This window comes from Pelobates fuscus, chromosome 1, assembly GCF_036172605.1.
Source record: "Pelobates fuscus isolate aPelFus1 chromosome 1, aPelFus1.pri, whole genome shotgun sequence".
NCBI classification, from domain to species: domain Eukaryota; kingdom Metazoa; phylum Chordata; class Amphibia; order Anura; family Pelobatidae; genus Pelobates; species Pelobates fuscus.
In genome coordinates, this window is record NC_086317.1 from 163,572,147 (window position 1) to 163,588,873 (window position 16,727).

The window sequence follows — 16,727 nt, forward strand, 5'->3', positions numbered from 1 at the left end:
ATTAAGGCAATGGGTCTGTAATTTTTTGGATCATTAGGATCTTTTTTAGGCTTTAAAATAGGAATTATATTGGATTGGAGTAGTTCTTTGGGTGCTGATTTTTTTCAATGATCTCATTAAACAAATCAGTTAAGGGAGTAACCAATATTGGCATCATATATTTGTAAAAGGCATTTGTAAAGCCATCAGGGCCAGGGGTTTTATTCCAAGATAGTTTTTCAATATGTTGTTGAACTTCTGCATGTGTAAATGGTAAATTAAGGAACACTAATTCTGCAGGAGAAATTTTTGGAATCTGAATGTTTCCAAGATATTTTAAAATTTCAGTTTTTTGAGGAGTATCATTAAGATTATATAACTGTCTATAATACTGATTAAATTTTTCTCCTATTTGAGTTGGAGTTGTATAGGTACTGTTTTCATCTATTAGTTTTTCCACTCTATTTCTAGCTTGGTGAATTTGTAATCTTTTTGTAAGATTTTTAGAGGCTCTGTTTCCCATGTGATAATAATTCACTTTTAATTTGTTTATATTGATTTGAATTCTTTGTTCTTCTTTAAAATTAATTAAATTTTGTATTTGTTTTAATGAAGCTCTTAGTTCCTCTGAAGATTTTTGTTTATTTAAATTGGAGAGCCTGTAAAATTCAATATATAAATCTGCCAAAGATTGTCCATTATTTTTTTTAAAGATATGTCCCATTTTAATCAGGTAACCTCTTGTTACTGCTTTTTGTGTACACCAATTAGTCGAGCAAGAGGTGTCCTGGGGGCAATTCTCCTCAAAAAAATGGGTTATTAGAGACTCTAGGTCATTTCTATTCTTCTCGTTTTCAATTAGTAAATTATTGAGTCTCCACGTGGAGATTCCCGGATGGGGAGCGATGCCTATTTCCATAATAATGAAGCTATGATCTGCCCACGGATTTTGCTTAATCCTAACTGTATGAATAGTTTTTAAAGAATTTGGATTGGTTAAACATAGGTCTATCCTTGAAAATGATCCATGTACATTTGAATAATGAGTATAATCTCTCTCATACGGATTGTAAATACGCCATGGGTCACAGAGATTATATAATTTACATATATTACTAAATCTTTTTGCTTGTTTATGTATTTTTTTGTCTGTATTAATCAGCACATGGGATTGTTTGTCCAAAGTAGGATTTAATACACAATTAAAATCTCCAGCAATAACCAATATGCCCTTAGACATTTTTTCTACCTTGATCATTAAATGGGAAAAAGTAGTCATTGGGTCTACATTAGGTAGGTACAAATTCACCAGCGTATATAGCTTGTTATCGATATTGCACACTAAAATAATATATCTAGCCTCTTTATCCAGTTCACAGTGAATAACTTCCAATTTGAGGTCGTTCCTAAAAATAATTGCAACACCCCTTTTTTTTCTATCTGTCAAGGACGCATGAATGATTTTTGAGTATAAATCTCCTCCCCAGCTTTGTCTAGAATTTTTAAGCCAATGAGACTCTTGAATAAAGGCTATTTGAATTTTATCTTGAATTAAAGAATGATATAGCCTATTCCTCTTATTATTCGTGTTTAAAGCCTGCACATTAGAACTCAATACTCTCAAAGATAGTATACTTCAGTGTTTAGGTGATCGATCATCTCGGTCTGATTAACATACGCACAACCATTCATTCCTAATTTTCGGGAAGGGCAGGCCGATAGAGGTCTGACCCCATCCGGAAATATTGCATACTTTAGGTAGAAATTTCTACCCCATCCTATGGAGCCCATAGGGTCTCCGGAGTAAATGTAGCAAAACTACATATAGAGGGGGGAGGGTTCTGAGAGGAGAAAGAAAGAAAAATTCATTCGATATTTGTAAATAGATGAAAACCTTATAAATAAAAAAAATAAATTAAATGATTATTTTTAAAGGATAATATAATATATATCCTCTGAGAATTAAATTTGTGATTTGTAAGTGTGTGTTGTCAGCATTATCAGAAGACTTTAAAGTAAGAATATGTGCGTAGCATATATTATCATACAGTGATAATAGACCACGAGAGAATATCCTCAATATAGGGATAAAATTGTGAAGTAGTAGTGATCCTTTCCCATTTCTCTATCTCTCCTTCCTTCCCGTTTTCCTTTTTTTAAAGATATTTTAGTGTTTATCTCAAGTAATGTATATATTTTTTGTGTTCCATGTGTTAGCCAAATCTATATAAAATTTGAGATGTCAATGTGTAAATAGTGTATAAGTCTTACACTTATTAAAAAATCGAAGAAAAATTATCCTAAGTATAAGTGTGGGGTTACAAAGTGTTAAGAGTGTCGCTACATCGATCAACAATAAAGAGAATAATAAGATTTATCCTAACTTGTGTAGTGTCTATGCATGTGTAATTTCTATGATGTCTTTAACAAGAAGAGTTGTCGAGAAAAAAAAAAAAAAAAAAAAAAAGGAACGTCCTAAGCCCCCAACGAGACACTATATATTCCTATTCTGTTGTCAGATTCTTTAGTTTTAACCATTGTATAAGTTTTATATTTGAGTCAAATGTCTCCCTAATGCCTTCAAAAGTGAAGGCTATTTTTACTGGAAATAGCCATTTATATCTAATGTCCAATTTTCTGAGAATTTGTGTAGAAGGATAGAAAGATTTTCTTTTCATTCTAGTGGCGAATGATAGGTCTTGATAAACCTGGATCTTCCCAAATTGACCGGTAGTTGTGAGATTTGATCTTGCAAGCCGAAGTACTTTGTCCTTAAATTCCGATGAAATAAAAGAAACGATAATGTCTCTAGGTATGTCTGTCTGTTTTGCTTGGGGCTTGAACATCCTATGACATCGTTGTATAGTATTGTCAGATTCACAGATGGGTATATTCATGGCTTGAAAATATTGGTATAAAATCTGTTTTAAATTTTCCTGCGGTCCTGTTTCTGGAAAGTTTCTGAACCTCAGATTATTGCGTCTACTTCTATCTTCCATGTCGTTTACTTTCAGCTCCAGTTCTTGAATTTTTTGATTCATTTGTTTATTTTCGTCTCTGAGAGAATGAATATGAGAATCGATTTTGACTATTTGTTCTTCAAAGTTTTGGAATCTTGCCATAAGTACGTGGATTTCCTGTTTAATTTCGAATTTAATTTCAGCAATACTTATTTTTAATATGTTCTTAATTTCAGACAGGTTAGCGCTTAGGCGATCTTGTAGTTGTGAAGCTGTGATCAAATCCTTATTATCCTTATTATCTTCAATCGTAATGTTTCCCACATTATTCAATGATTCCTCCAGGTTGTGTATATTATTTTTTGCATTATCTTTCTGCTGTTGTGGGGAAAAATATGTAGACATTGATCTGTCTTGATGTAAGTCTTTTTTATCCTTCTTTCCGGCGGTTTTGTTGTCTTGGGTTTTTCTTGAGGCCATGATGAAGTCACTACTTAGTTGACCGGCCCTTATGTCGGTTTTAATCAACTAGGTAATATTTAAAGTCTCAAGTTTTCCACTTAGGCAATGAGGGTAGTGTAGTTGGAAAATATAATTATGCCGCAAGTGGGAATCTTCCTTTATTTTGAGTATGTAACCTTTTTACTTGTTAACGTGGACTTTTCTTGAGACCTTAGATGCAATCACTGCTTAGTTAACCGGCCTTTGTTATCAGTATAAGTAAGATGACGGAGATTTTAAGTCTCTAATTTTCCACTAAGGCAATAAGAATAATGCCGATAAAATAAAGATATGCATCAATTAGCAATTAGTGAGTATATAGCCTTTGAATATATGACCTTTTTAATTTTGTTGTCATTAGGCTTTTCTTGAGGCCATCGAGAAATCACTACTTGGTTTACCGGCCCTTGTTGTCAGCCTCAATAAAATAGCAGAGATTTTAAATCTGAAGTTTTCCACTTAGCCAAAAGGGACAATGCAGTTATAAAATGTTACTATGCATCAGCTGGCTGTCTTCATTCAATATGCGCATATAGCTTTCTTAATTTGTTGTATTGGGCTTTTCTTGAGGCCTTACTGAAGTCACTACTTAGTTAGCCAGCCCTTGTTATCAGTTTCATTGAGATGGCAGGTATGATGAGTCTGAGGTTTCCCCTTAAGCAATAGGGATAGTGCAGTTATAAAATATAAATATGCATCAATTAATAGTCTTCATTTAGTGTAAATATATAGCCTTTTTACTTTGATAACATAGGCGTTTCTTGAGGCCTTAAAGGGACACTCCGGGCACCCAGACCACTTCTGCTCATTGGAGTGGTCTGGGTGCCAACTCCCACTACCCTTAACCCTGCAACTGTAAATATTGCAGTTTTTCATAAACTGCAATATTTACATTGCAGGGTTAACTCCACCTCTAGTGGCTGTCTATTAGACAGCCACTAGAGGTCACTTCCTGGGTTCTAGCACAGGTTTCCTGTGCTAGAGCGTCGCTGGACGTCCTCACGCTGTGTGAGGACCTCCAGCGTCGCTCAAAACCCCATTGGAAAGCATTGAAATGATTTTTCAATGCTTTTCTATGGGGAGACGTAATGCGCATGCGCGGCATTTCCGCGGATGCGCATTAGGTCTCCTGGCCGGTGAGCGAGATTAGTCTCGCCCACCGGCCGACGTAATCACTAGGAGGAGCGTCGCGGAGGCGGAGACAGCGGCGAGGGACATCGCCGCTGTCCCAGGTAAGTGACTGAAGGGGTTTTCACCCCTTCAGTAACTGGGGATTGGTGGGTGGGAGGGAGAGGGACCCTCCAGTGCCAGAAAAACGGATCGTTTTTCTGGCACTGGAGTTTCCCTTTAAATGAAGTCACTGGTTAATTGACCGGCCCTTGTTGTCAATTTTTAGTGGAATGGCGGGTATTTTAAGTCTCTAATTTTCAATTTGGGCGATAAGAATAGTGCAGATATTAAATATAAATATACATCTATTGATTGCCTTCATTAAGTGTAAATATATAGCCTTTTTAATCTGTTGACTTAGGCTTTTCTTAAGGCCTTAATGAAGTTGCTGCTTGATTGAACGGGATAGCAGGTGTTTTAAGTGTGAAGTTTTCCAGTTAAGCAATAAAGATAATGCAGTTATCAAATATAATTGTACATCAATTAGCTGTCAATTAGCTGTCAATTAGCTGTCTTCAATTGATATGAGTATATAACCTTTTATAACCTTTTCAATTTTCCATATGTTGTTAAAGAAAAAATAGTAATTCAATATATAACTTTATAATTAATAATATAGATTATGGCTTCCGGTCTGACCTCCGAGGCAAGCAGTCGCACGAGTTGAGAGCTCCGTCGGCAAATCGGGAAAACCAAGTGAAACAACCCCAGAAGCTCGGGGAAAAACCCCAAAACTACCCACAAAGACATAAAGCAGCATCCTAAAATAACATGGGGAGGAAAATCAAGAAACCGCCGGCCGCAAAACACCCGCCCGGCCTCACAATAGGCGACATGTGGAAGCAGGCCCGCGGGGCGTGTGGACCAGATATGGCGGCGCTGCATGGCGGCTGCTCCGATTTTTCGGACGACCCATCCGAGGAGGACTACCTGCCGGCTACCAAGGCGGTGAGATCTCCACAATTACCCAGTCCCAACCCAGAGACAGCTCCGTTAACAATTGCGGCCCTCACGCGGCTGCTCGCAGACCACCACAAGGATCTGCACAATGATATCGAGGCACTCAGGGGAGACATACAAGGGATGACAACCCGCCTAAACACATTGGAACACACAGCCTCAGACACCACCCGAGACATTGGGGAAATCAGGCAAACCATACTCGACATACAGCACCAACAAGCGCTCCTCGAACACCGCATGGCGGAACAAGAGGATGCAGGTCGAAGGGACAACATGAAAATAAGGGGATTCACTGAAAATATCCCAGATGCAGACCTGGCCCGAGTAGTGGCTCGCCTCATCACCAAAATACCGCCACCCATGCAGGCCAACAAGATCACCCCCGCAAACTTATTTCGCATTCCCAAATCCCCCAGAGCTCCTTCAGAGGCCACACGAGATGTTATACTCACTTTACAATCCAGAGCAGACAAGACAATGCTTCAAAATGCCTTAAGGGAGAAGACACCATTTCAATTTGAAGGGATGACATTGCATTTCCTCGCCGATCTCTCGCGGGGTACCCTGGCATGGAGGAGATCCCTCCAATCACTCACCACGCTCCTTCGCCAAAGAGGCATCAAATATCGGTGGCAAACAACCCATGTGCTTACCGTACAACAGGGAGCTGACTCCCATCAGATCAGGGAACTGCACGACGCAACACCGCTACTGCAAGCACTCGGCCTGCCGCCGGACTCCCTCACACAGACAACCCGGCAGGACGCAAGGTCACCCCAGCACTCATGGGACCCAGCGAGATCTGTTCCATTTGTGCCGACGGGCCGAACACCTGACCCCTATGTGGCGCTTACCACCTAACAGGCAGGCTCGATGGCATCGGAATCCCCCTTGTGATGCCCCCACGCACACGATACCACCGGCGATTTACATAAAGACCAGCACGCCAGCAACACCTTCCAAGCATCTGGCATAGGGTGAATAACCCGGACTCGGCAGTGGGAACCGTGAGCCCCATGTTATGCAGTATATGGGATCACGGGCCTCAATGCAAACTCTACGTAATATAAGCGCTAGCTAAAATAATATAACGTGATATCTTATGCATCCATGATCTAACGTTCCTTTTTCTGTTTGTTATTATTTGCTTTGCTATCCATTTATGTGTTGCCTATGTAGAATCCAGCACTCTTACTTGAAACACCCTTAGGTGATAATAGTATTATCTTGGGTATTCACTTCAAGAATCCGGTGTTACTAAATCTACACGCGCCTTACGCCTAAGCGTTGTAGTACTCCCGCTCAACCACGCTGTATTTTACCTTATCTTTCTTTTTTATTATGTCACAATCTACTGTATGTCTAGAGGGCACACACGTGAGTAACTAGGTGCGATCTGCTTAATCTAGACCGGTACCTATAGCCTACAAACTAATCCTTTACTATAATACATACACACTGTATATAAAAACCCTATTGTCTGATTATCACTCAAACATTGTGCTGTACTACCATGTTTTCATTAATGTTACTTACCTATCTGGCATGCTACGAAGTTTTTTGCATGTTCATCGCATTGGGTACAACCACGTGTATTTAAAATTGGTCTATATAGCAATCTACATGCTGTTTCCCTGCAGATTTTTAAGGCTCGACTGTACCTAATGCTGTGACTACACCTGCATCTAGCGGTTTAACCAGTATAGTAATACACTGTTGTGACATTCAACGCAACTTAAGCGACTTTATCATGCCTGCTCATTGATATGCCTTATAACAAGACAGATCGCCTTACCGCATCTGAACGGGCATGTATGTTTATTGACACGAGTCTGCTGCCCTAACGTGCCTTACCATCTTAGATACGTTATATTAACTTATACTACTTTAACTTTATTTGTTTACAACAATGCACCTACTTCTTGTTGTGTTAATAAGTTAGCATGTTAACATTCGGATCATATGATCCATAATTTGTACCTTCAATCTCTAGGTCAATGGCAAAACTCTAAAAAGCAAACAACCTGTCTAGCTTGTATAGTACTGCTGTTGTAACATTTATAAAATGAGGCCGTCCTACCCGGGATTACATGCAACAATTGTACAATCAGTTATGCATTCCGTACGTATTTCATGCATTAACCCCTTGTTTTCTTTTCTGTACTGACCCATCTTATGCCTCAATAAAAACAAAGATTGACAAAAAAAAATAATATAGATTATATCTGGAAGAGTTATGAAGTAGTAAACTTATCTGAGGTTCCGTCTTCCTATTTCTTATTTCCTGCAGGGTTGGAATTTGCAAGTAGTTGTAACTTGGTGTTAGCCAGAAAATTGACATAGGCATTAGTGGGTATCCAGGCGATATCGTCAGCATGCAGTTCGGAAGCCGGTAATGCAGCGAGTAATAAACCTGCGTAGCCTTGTTTCTGTATTATGAGGCAGGCACAGCCCGGAAAAATTTGGTGTCTCGTGTGGTAAGTTTAGGCGTTCATAGCAGCGTGGTGTATCTCGCCATGCTCCACAGTGTCCTCCGCCCCTCCTCTTCCGACACGCCCGCCGTCAGCACGTCATGACGTCTGGGTCGGGTGGGAATTAACTTTAAAGAAGAACAAAGAATTCAAATCAATATAAACAAATTAAAAGTGAATTATTATCGGGCGGAGCTAAGCAACCAAGCAGCCCAGACGTGTCGGGCGAGAGCTCCCACGTCTGGGGACAATAAAACGGGGAATTCTACATGAAAATCGTGGCTGACAGCCGGCAAACCACGACGACTGCGACTAGGAGAGGCTGCTGCATCGATCGGTGCCTCTCCCAAGCTCTGGCACAGCCAAACGGACACACCGAGGCTCGCGGCCTACCAGGAACTGAGCCACGGGGAGACGGCCGCTCTCCAGGCACAGGTACGGCGACTGCAGCCTCTTACTCACTCACCTCCCCCCCCCCCCGGTCCAGTGGGGGTTATCCTGGACCACTCAGAACCGCAGTGGAGAACCTCTACCACCAGCGTACAGCAAGGCTCTAAACAAGCTCGCCTCGTGGCACGTTCAAGATGGCGGCTATAGATTCGCCACACACTTGCAGCCAGCCTCAAAACTACATGCCCAGCCACAGTAATCACACAGACATCCTGCAACGCCTTGAAGAAACCTTTCTCCGGTTTTGGGAGAAGCTGGATCAGCGCATGCAGTCAGCCCAGTTCATCTCACAAACCGAGCCACACGCCGGTGAGTCGGGGCACACGCGACAGGGAGTGAGGAGGGTGCCCTCGGGCACAGCGGTCCCACAGCCGAACATCCCTACTCCACGTAGCCCACCTGGGCTGAAGGCCATCAGGGCTAAAGCCCGAAAGCATCTTCCACATCGGCGGAGGTCCCAGCGCCGTAAGCGGCAGCACAACACCAGACCCCCCGGCTCTCCCACAAGAGGAGTAAACTCGGACTCTGGCAGTCACCGGGTTTGTGGCACAGTGATGCAGGCCTGCTCCCCAGCCTGGGGCTGGAGGATCACCTCTCCCCGCACCCGCACAGCAGTGGCCCTATACAGCCCGCCAGCGTGGACCAGCGCCCCACCGGAGGCGAAAATCAACAGCATGAGGCAAACTCCTGCACTGGGTATAGGCTGAAGCCGACTACTGTACTAAGGACAGGCCGTATCTACACTCAGAAGGTACACTTATGGCCGCCGCGGCATAGACTCTTAACCCAACAACCACACGGAGATACATCTTTTACGAGCAAACAAAGGTTTTGGAGTGTTTATCTCCCTAAGCACACCCGGACTGATATACAGCTAATGTTATGTCTTCATTGGACTTGATCGCTTAAACTTGGTATCCTATTTGATCAGACGACCTAGCCTGTAACAACGGCGACACTGACACTTATCAGATCAAGCATGCTCAATAGCATTATATTGCCCGACCGGCATAGCTAGTTCTGCAAGATTAAACTGTTTATTCCGTTTATGCTGTTTATCTCTCCCTGACGCCAGCTGAAATTCTTATGTCCTTGCTAGCTTAAGTTTAATCTGTCATTTATGTCATGTTACATAACTTAAGCCGACATTGAGTTTTCCATGCCCGCAACAATATCATAAGGCTGTATCATCAATAACGTTGCATACCCGCAGCCGCACATAGTAAGCTTGTGTAATTTAAGTTTATTCATGTATGCTATGAGGCCCTGACTATCCGTACTACCTGGCAGGCACTGTAAGTGAGGAGCTATATATTACTACTCGGAATGAACAGTATGTTCTGCTTTACGTGTATGATCATAGTTAATCTAGCAATGTTTTTGTTTTTCTCTTTTTCTGCCTCACCCTAGCTAGTGAATTGAATACAGTTATGATTTACGCTTACAGCTAATACGTGCCTATCCTTAAAACTGGCCCATCCCGTACCAAAAGCGCCAGTGTTACCAACACTCTAAACCTTACCATTAATTTAAGCCTTCTTACGTGTGGTGATGCTTCAACTGGCAATAGCCATACATTGAGAGATTATGCCAATATAACACTCTGATGAATCTTAGCTACGGCTACTTGAGTGTCACAAGTATAACTGAAACTCCGTTACAGACCAAACTACAAGGTTTAATAGCCTGCTATCCTCTTGTTGTTAAAACTCTGTTTTAAACATGTTTGTTCAACCGTTTCAAAACCAAACGTGAACCTAAACTCGTTAACCTACATAAAAATAAAAAATTAGGCATTGTTTAGCAGGAAATGTAATTAACGCTGTATTAACCCTTATCTGTATATCACTACTGCATTTCCCCTCTTTTTGTTCTGTACCCTATTGCACATGCCTTAATAAAAGAAAGATTGACAAAAGTGAATTATTATCACATGGGAAACAGAGCCTCTAAAAATCTTACAAAAAGATTACAAATTCACCAAGCTAGAAATAGAGTGGAAAAACTAATAGATGGAAACAGTACCTATACAATTCCAACTCAAATAGGAGAAAAATTTAATCAGTATTATAGACACTTATATAATCTCAATGATACTCCTCAAAAAACTGAAATTTTAAAATATCTTGGAAACATTCAGATTCCAAAAATTTCTCCTGCAGAATTAGTGTTCCTTAATTTACCATTTACACATGCAGAAGTTCAACAACATATTGAAAAACTATCTTGGAATAAAACCCCTGGCCCCGATGGCTTTACAAATGCCTTTTACAAATATATGATGCCATTATTGGTTACTCCCTTAACTGATTTGTTTAATGAGATCATTGAAAAAAAATCAGCACCCAAAGAACTACTCCAATCCAATATAATTCCGACAGGGTCGGGTGGGAATTTATGAAGAGAACTCTTTCTCAGTTTGGCTTCAAGGGTGGTTTTTGACCGCTGTAGGTTCTTTATATTCTAGCCCTACTGCCCGAATTGTAGCCCGTGACTTATGTTCAGAGTGGTTCTGTATCTCTAATGGGACAAGGCAGGGCTGCCCTCTCTCCCCCTTACTTTATGTCTTATCTATAGAACCACTGGCGAACAATATTAGACGCAACTCAGTGATTAAGGGTATGGGAGCTCAGAAGGATGTGTGGAAGCTGTGTTTATACGTGGATGATATTCTAATTTCTATTACTGATCCCCTCAGCTCTCTCCCGTATCTAATGCAAGAATTTGATAATTATAGCAGTATATCTAATTATAGTTTAAATCTGAATAAAACAGTAGCTCTAGCTGTTAATATCAAAAAAGAAAACCTAGCGCTTTTAAAAAGCGCTTTTGATTTCAAATGGAAGAACAAAGAGATCAATTAATTGTGGGTTGACTATTCCCGCGGATATATCGCGGGCTATGGAAATACATTTTTTGAAATTACTAAAAGACTGAAAGACTGGAGAGTTCACGAGATCTCCTGGTGGGGAAGAATAAATACTATCAAAAATACTAAATACTATCAAAGCCTATATAATTCCCAAATGGGCCTATCTTTTTAGAATGCTTCCCTTCTCGATTTCTCGTTTTTGGCTGAATATGGTCCAGAGTAGTATTACATCATATATATGGAAAGGGAAACGTCCTAGAATCAATACCTTATCTAAGAAGACCCAACAGGGTGGATTAGGATACCCCCTGATTACGCAAATATATCAGGCTAATATGTTGGTCTATGCTTCCCACTTACAAATAAGTGACTCTAGAAATCAAGCCTGGTATAAAATTGAATCAGCCAGAATTGGTCTGGATAATCTGGAGCTCCTTTTGTGGAGGGAAGTAAGCAAGAATAGAGATCTGCAAGACATCTCAGTTCTCCCCGTTTTGTCCCTATCCCAAACACTTAAAGAATGGTCATATTTAAAAAAATATCTTGAAAATTAAGAAAACACTTTGTGAGAATCTTACTATACGATCTTTAGAACAGTTTATGTTAGAGATAAACTTAAGGCACTGGTATAAAAACTGTTCCTATAAGATAAAAGATCTCTTTGTAGGTCAGCATATGAAAAGTTATGAAACTCTCAGGACGGAGTTAGACTTACCCTCTAAGGAGATATTTAACTATCTACGTCTTAAGAGTTTTCTTAAAGACCATATTATCTCTTTGGCTGTTGATAGGGGCAATCTGTTCAGGAAGATTTTTTCTGGTTTAGATGTAAAGAAGGTATTCTCTCTTGCGATAGATTTGATAAAACTTACGGGGGTCCCGGATATACCTAATGCTCTAACTAAATGGGAAGAAGACTTGGGTATCTCCATTCCTCACAATAATTGGTGTAAAGCATTTATGCTGACAAGGAAACATATACACAATCTGAATATTCTTGAGACCTTCACAAAAATTTTGTTTAGATTGTATTTGGTCCCTGTAAGACTTTCTAAAATATCCATATCTAATCCCCCAAACTGTTGGCGATGCTGCCACCCTGAAGGGACTTTACTCCATATTTGGTGGACTTGTCCCAGAATTAAACCTCTTTGGATTATCATATTTGACCTCATTTTTAGAATTGGAGGTATAAAAGCGTTTAAAGCGGATTTTGCACTACTCCACCTTTTTGGCTTAGAAATACATGGTAATCTGGAATTGATTTTGGTTCATTGTTTAATGGCAACTAAAATTCTGATTGCTAGATTTTGGAAAAATATAGACATCCCAAAAAAAGGCCAACTTAAAGCACAACTATTATACCAACTTGAGATGGAGAAAGGTTTACTCTTAAGTAATAACCTCCCTAATGAGGGACTTTGTGAGTTCTATTCTAAATTTATTGTAGATATTACAGACTGGTAATGGGACGGAATTCAGGTACTAGGCATATCAATTTCTGCATAGTTGGTATGAAAGCAAGATTAGGACAGTTTCACATAATCTCTCTGACCTTCTAGTAGATATTACATCAACCTTGTTTTGGGGCAATTTGACTTTTTTCCTTTTTTTTGTGTGTGTTTTTTCTCTCCTATGTAAGACCAATTGGATGTGTGTCTTGATTGTTAGTCATGGCCCATCTCTATATTTTTGTGTAGATGAGGCCGTGGCTATTTTCAGCTTTTATTGAATTTAAAAGGCAATTTATATTTTATGTCTAAGAAAAAAAAAAGGTAAAAAAAAAAAATCTTCAAATCTCTCATGGTTCCCTAATGTTGTTTTTTCTCTACTGAGATTCATAGACAGACAATGGAGCTCTCACTTATGGTGTTCGTCTTGTTCAGGTGTTGTGTGACTCTTTATTACAAATTTTTAATATCTTGAGTAGGACATTGCTAATGTTGTATCACCAGCTCAAGTTGTGTACAGAAATTTGATGTTGTGGCAGTAATAATGCACCATTAAACAAATAAACATTAAATTACTAGCAATGTAGAAGTTCAAGTGCTGTTTATTTAATCTCTCATTTATTTCAATCAGCACTGCCCTTGCCGTGCAGACATGTATTATCAGACAATCTTGTAAAAATCTCTCTCTCTTCCATCAATCTTTAAAACCCTGAAGAGCAATAGATAGATCATGACCACCATTACAGCTCCTCCCAGGAATCCAATAATAACACCATATAACATGTACCAGCACCACTCGGTAAGCGCTCGCTGGTAAGGTGGGCGTGGCTTTCTTTCAATAATGAGATCCCAATCCATATCCTCAAAGTTGAAAACTGTAGAAAAGAAACATTATTAAAAAATTACAGGACAGCGTGTCATAAGCACAACATTATTAAACTATATGAGTAAAATATACAGATAAAACATCAGCTGTGTGATAGAGATAGACCGATATATATTTTATTAATTATTAATATTGTCTTTGAAGTTCTATAAAAGCCCTGGCTCCAGTGCCAAGCAGAGTTAACCAGTAGTAACCTTCACACCAAAGAGTATAGTAGGTTTGCATTCTGGCAGTAAGAAAGCGTGGAGCTGGGCAGAGAAAGTGACTGTCTCAGTAACCACGGCTTTCCCTCCCTCTCAGCCATACACCAGAAATAGCAATATAAAGTGCTAAAATACAGCTTTGGGGCTTTTCAGCAACCCACTCAAGTCTGGGCCGTCCCCTCTCGCTTAGCAAGGTCTCTGTTATTTGTTTACCATTTTGGTTTTAATTAATCTGTGCGTCTCCGCAAAAAAAAAAATCCTTAAATCTCTAAATGTTTAATTATGTTGGGCACTCACCATCTCTCTGCCTGGCATCGATTTCAGAAAATTCTTCATTCGGAAGAAGCAGAGATGAATCCAGCATTTTTTGCTTATATTCATCAGCGTTCTTCTCAATCTCCAGAATTTTGTCCTGATTGAGATTTCTTCCAAGTTCTATTATACATATGAACACGTTACGGCATGTATCGACATGATAAGACATTTCATTTCTCATGATCTCAGTAAAGTTCAAATTCTATCCTGGTGTATTAGTGGAAAATCCAACTCTCTATGGATACTTTCACAGTGCTATGCTATTCATGCATATGGTTTATAGAGAATGAATGGGATTAATTTTTACATTTATGAAAAACTACCTTATGAAATGTATAAACTCTGTAGTCTGAAGCATTTCATTTCAATATGTTTAATCAAAATAAGTTCACGAAGATAAAATGTGTCAGGATTGGCAGGGACACTTTAATTTCTTGAAATAAGAGGATGTATACAGAGATACTGAAGCACTGTGACCTCTAACCGCTTTAACATCACAACATCTGTGATTAATACCATTTTCTACTAAATTACAAAATGTATATTTACCTTTAGAAACATCAGGTCGTCCCACTTGATATAAAATAGTAGAGATCTGGTCCCAATAGACTGATTCCCCTTTTTCATCAAACCATTTCTGTAATGTTGCCAAACATTGCTCCTTGGTCACTGTGTGTAGAAAGAAGAGATACAATCAGGATTAGCTCCCAGGATTTTGCTGGTAATTCCATCAGTGGTGCTCCGTGGACATGTAAAATAATGATCTTTATATAAACAAGCCTGCCACACATTTTCTTTGAAATGCTAACAGTGATCAGTAAAATCAGCTGTAAAGTGGGTGAACAATCAACTGCAATGTAAAAACATGGCTGGCATTAGCACCAGCTTCAGAATTTGGTATGGGCACCCACATTTTCCTTGACATTTTTTTTACACATTAATTATAAATCTCTAAATGAAACGAAAATCTAAAATCGGAATTGTAATATAGTTTTGTATTTATGTATGGTAAGAATGGAAATAATTTTGATGGAAGTTTATTATAATAATAATTTAAAGTATCTCATTATCTCACCCTAGTCTGAAGGAATATTTCTGTAATGGTACATATGAAATGATCAGAGAACTGCAATAAATGTGTATATCGTTATAGATTTGCTGCTGTACAGTACAGAGTAGCGTTATATAAAAAACATTTCTAGTAAAAAGAGATCCTGCACAAATTTTGTCAGAACAAAAAAAAATAACAAAGTGTGCTGATAATACATATGTGTGAATATTAATAGAATTTGTAATACAAAATAATTATACATTATCTTTCCTGATTTATTATACTTTAAAATACCCTATTTCATTAACTCTGCCCTCCAGTTACAACATTAACACATGATATAATAATTGCACAGTGAATCTACCAATCTCTCTGCGCCTGCGTCGTTTTGGAGACAGGTTTGAGACTTTCTTAACCAGATCGTCTTCAGGTCTATTGATTCTGCTGATGAAATCTTGGCATTCCTCAGGGCTAAGAAGTTCCGCTATCCTTATCACCATGTGAGGGCCAATGTCATCGGCAGCTGAAAAGGAAATAAAATCCTGTTAATTAAACAGAGTCACAAATTAATGCATCCGAGGTTACCAAGTACTTGGTGTATAAGAGTTCAGCCTTTTGTCAAGAATAAATAAAATTTCAGCAAAAATCTTGGTACATTTGTGTCAATGTTACTTTTAGAACAAACAGTCAGTCATGGATGGTGACATTAAAATTCCCTCAAAACTTCCTCAGTTTTTCGCTGCAATGGGAAATCAAGCCCTGAATACATTGGTCAAGACATTTAGATGTTGTAATAGTAATATTATAGTCATTATTGATCAAATATTTAACTCCTGGAAGTTCAATGTAATACGTATGCTATATAATGGAATTACTAAAGATTTGCCATTTATACCCAATATGTCTGCTCTTTTGATACAGCTTAGATATAACACTATCCAGAAAGGATACATTGATTATTACCTGTATCTTCACATACAACACAATTCCATAAAGGAAACAGCGCTACTAGTACAATGTACAAATCCATGTCTGAAGCTATTGAAACAATAACTGCTTTACTAGTGAGTTTAACCTCTAATGACAATCAAGGTGCATATCTCTAGTGTGACTTGACAAGCTAACTATGACATCATGGTTACTTCTTTACTGGTGATGTCAATGTCTATATCTCTAGTGTAACACAACTTTTTTTATATTAAACTGAAAGTTGCCTGCACAGATTTAAAGTGTGATTTATGTAAAGATTACTTCAATGTGCAGCACTATGCCAATTAATGCTCTGTAATAAATAATAAATTATAACAATTACTTTCATATACACTCACAAAATAAAGTGCAATTACAAGTACAACACCATAACTACCTATTATGAACAGCAAACAACAAATATGTGGCATGAATCAAACCAATATGAAATATACTGTGCTAAAAAACTTATTAAATAATACTTAT

At 38.8% G+C, this 16,727-nt stretch overlaps 1 protein-coding gene across 1 annotated transcript; it reads right to left on the reverse strand.

Moving 5' to 3' along the window:
• Positions 1 to 13,464: 13,464 nt before the first annotated feature.
• On the reverse strand, positions 13,465 to 16,302 carry LOC134603281 (transmembrane and death domain protein 1-like). The gene is made up of 5 exons (XM_063449152.1): positions 16,236 to 16,302; positions 15,637 to 15,795; positions 14,771 to 14,890; positions 14,204 to 14,341; positions 13,465 to 13,692 (listed from the first exon to the last, which is right to left on the reverse strand). The coding sequence occupies exons 1-5, from the start codon at positions 16,300 to 16,302 to the stop codon at positions 13,478 to 13,480; spliced, it is 699 nt and encodes a 232-aa protein (XP_063305222.1). The 3' UTR covers positions 13,465 to 13,477.
• Between the last annotated feature and the right edge of the window lie 425 nt (positions 16,303 to 16,727).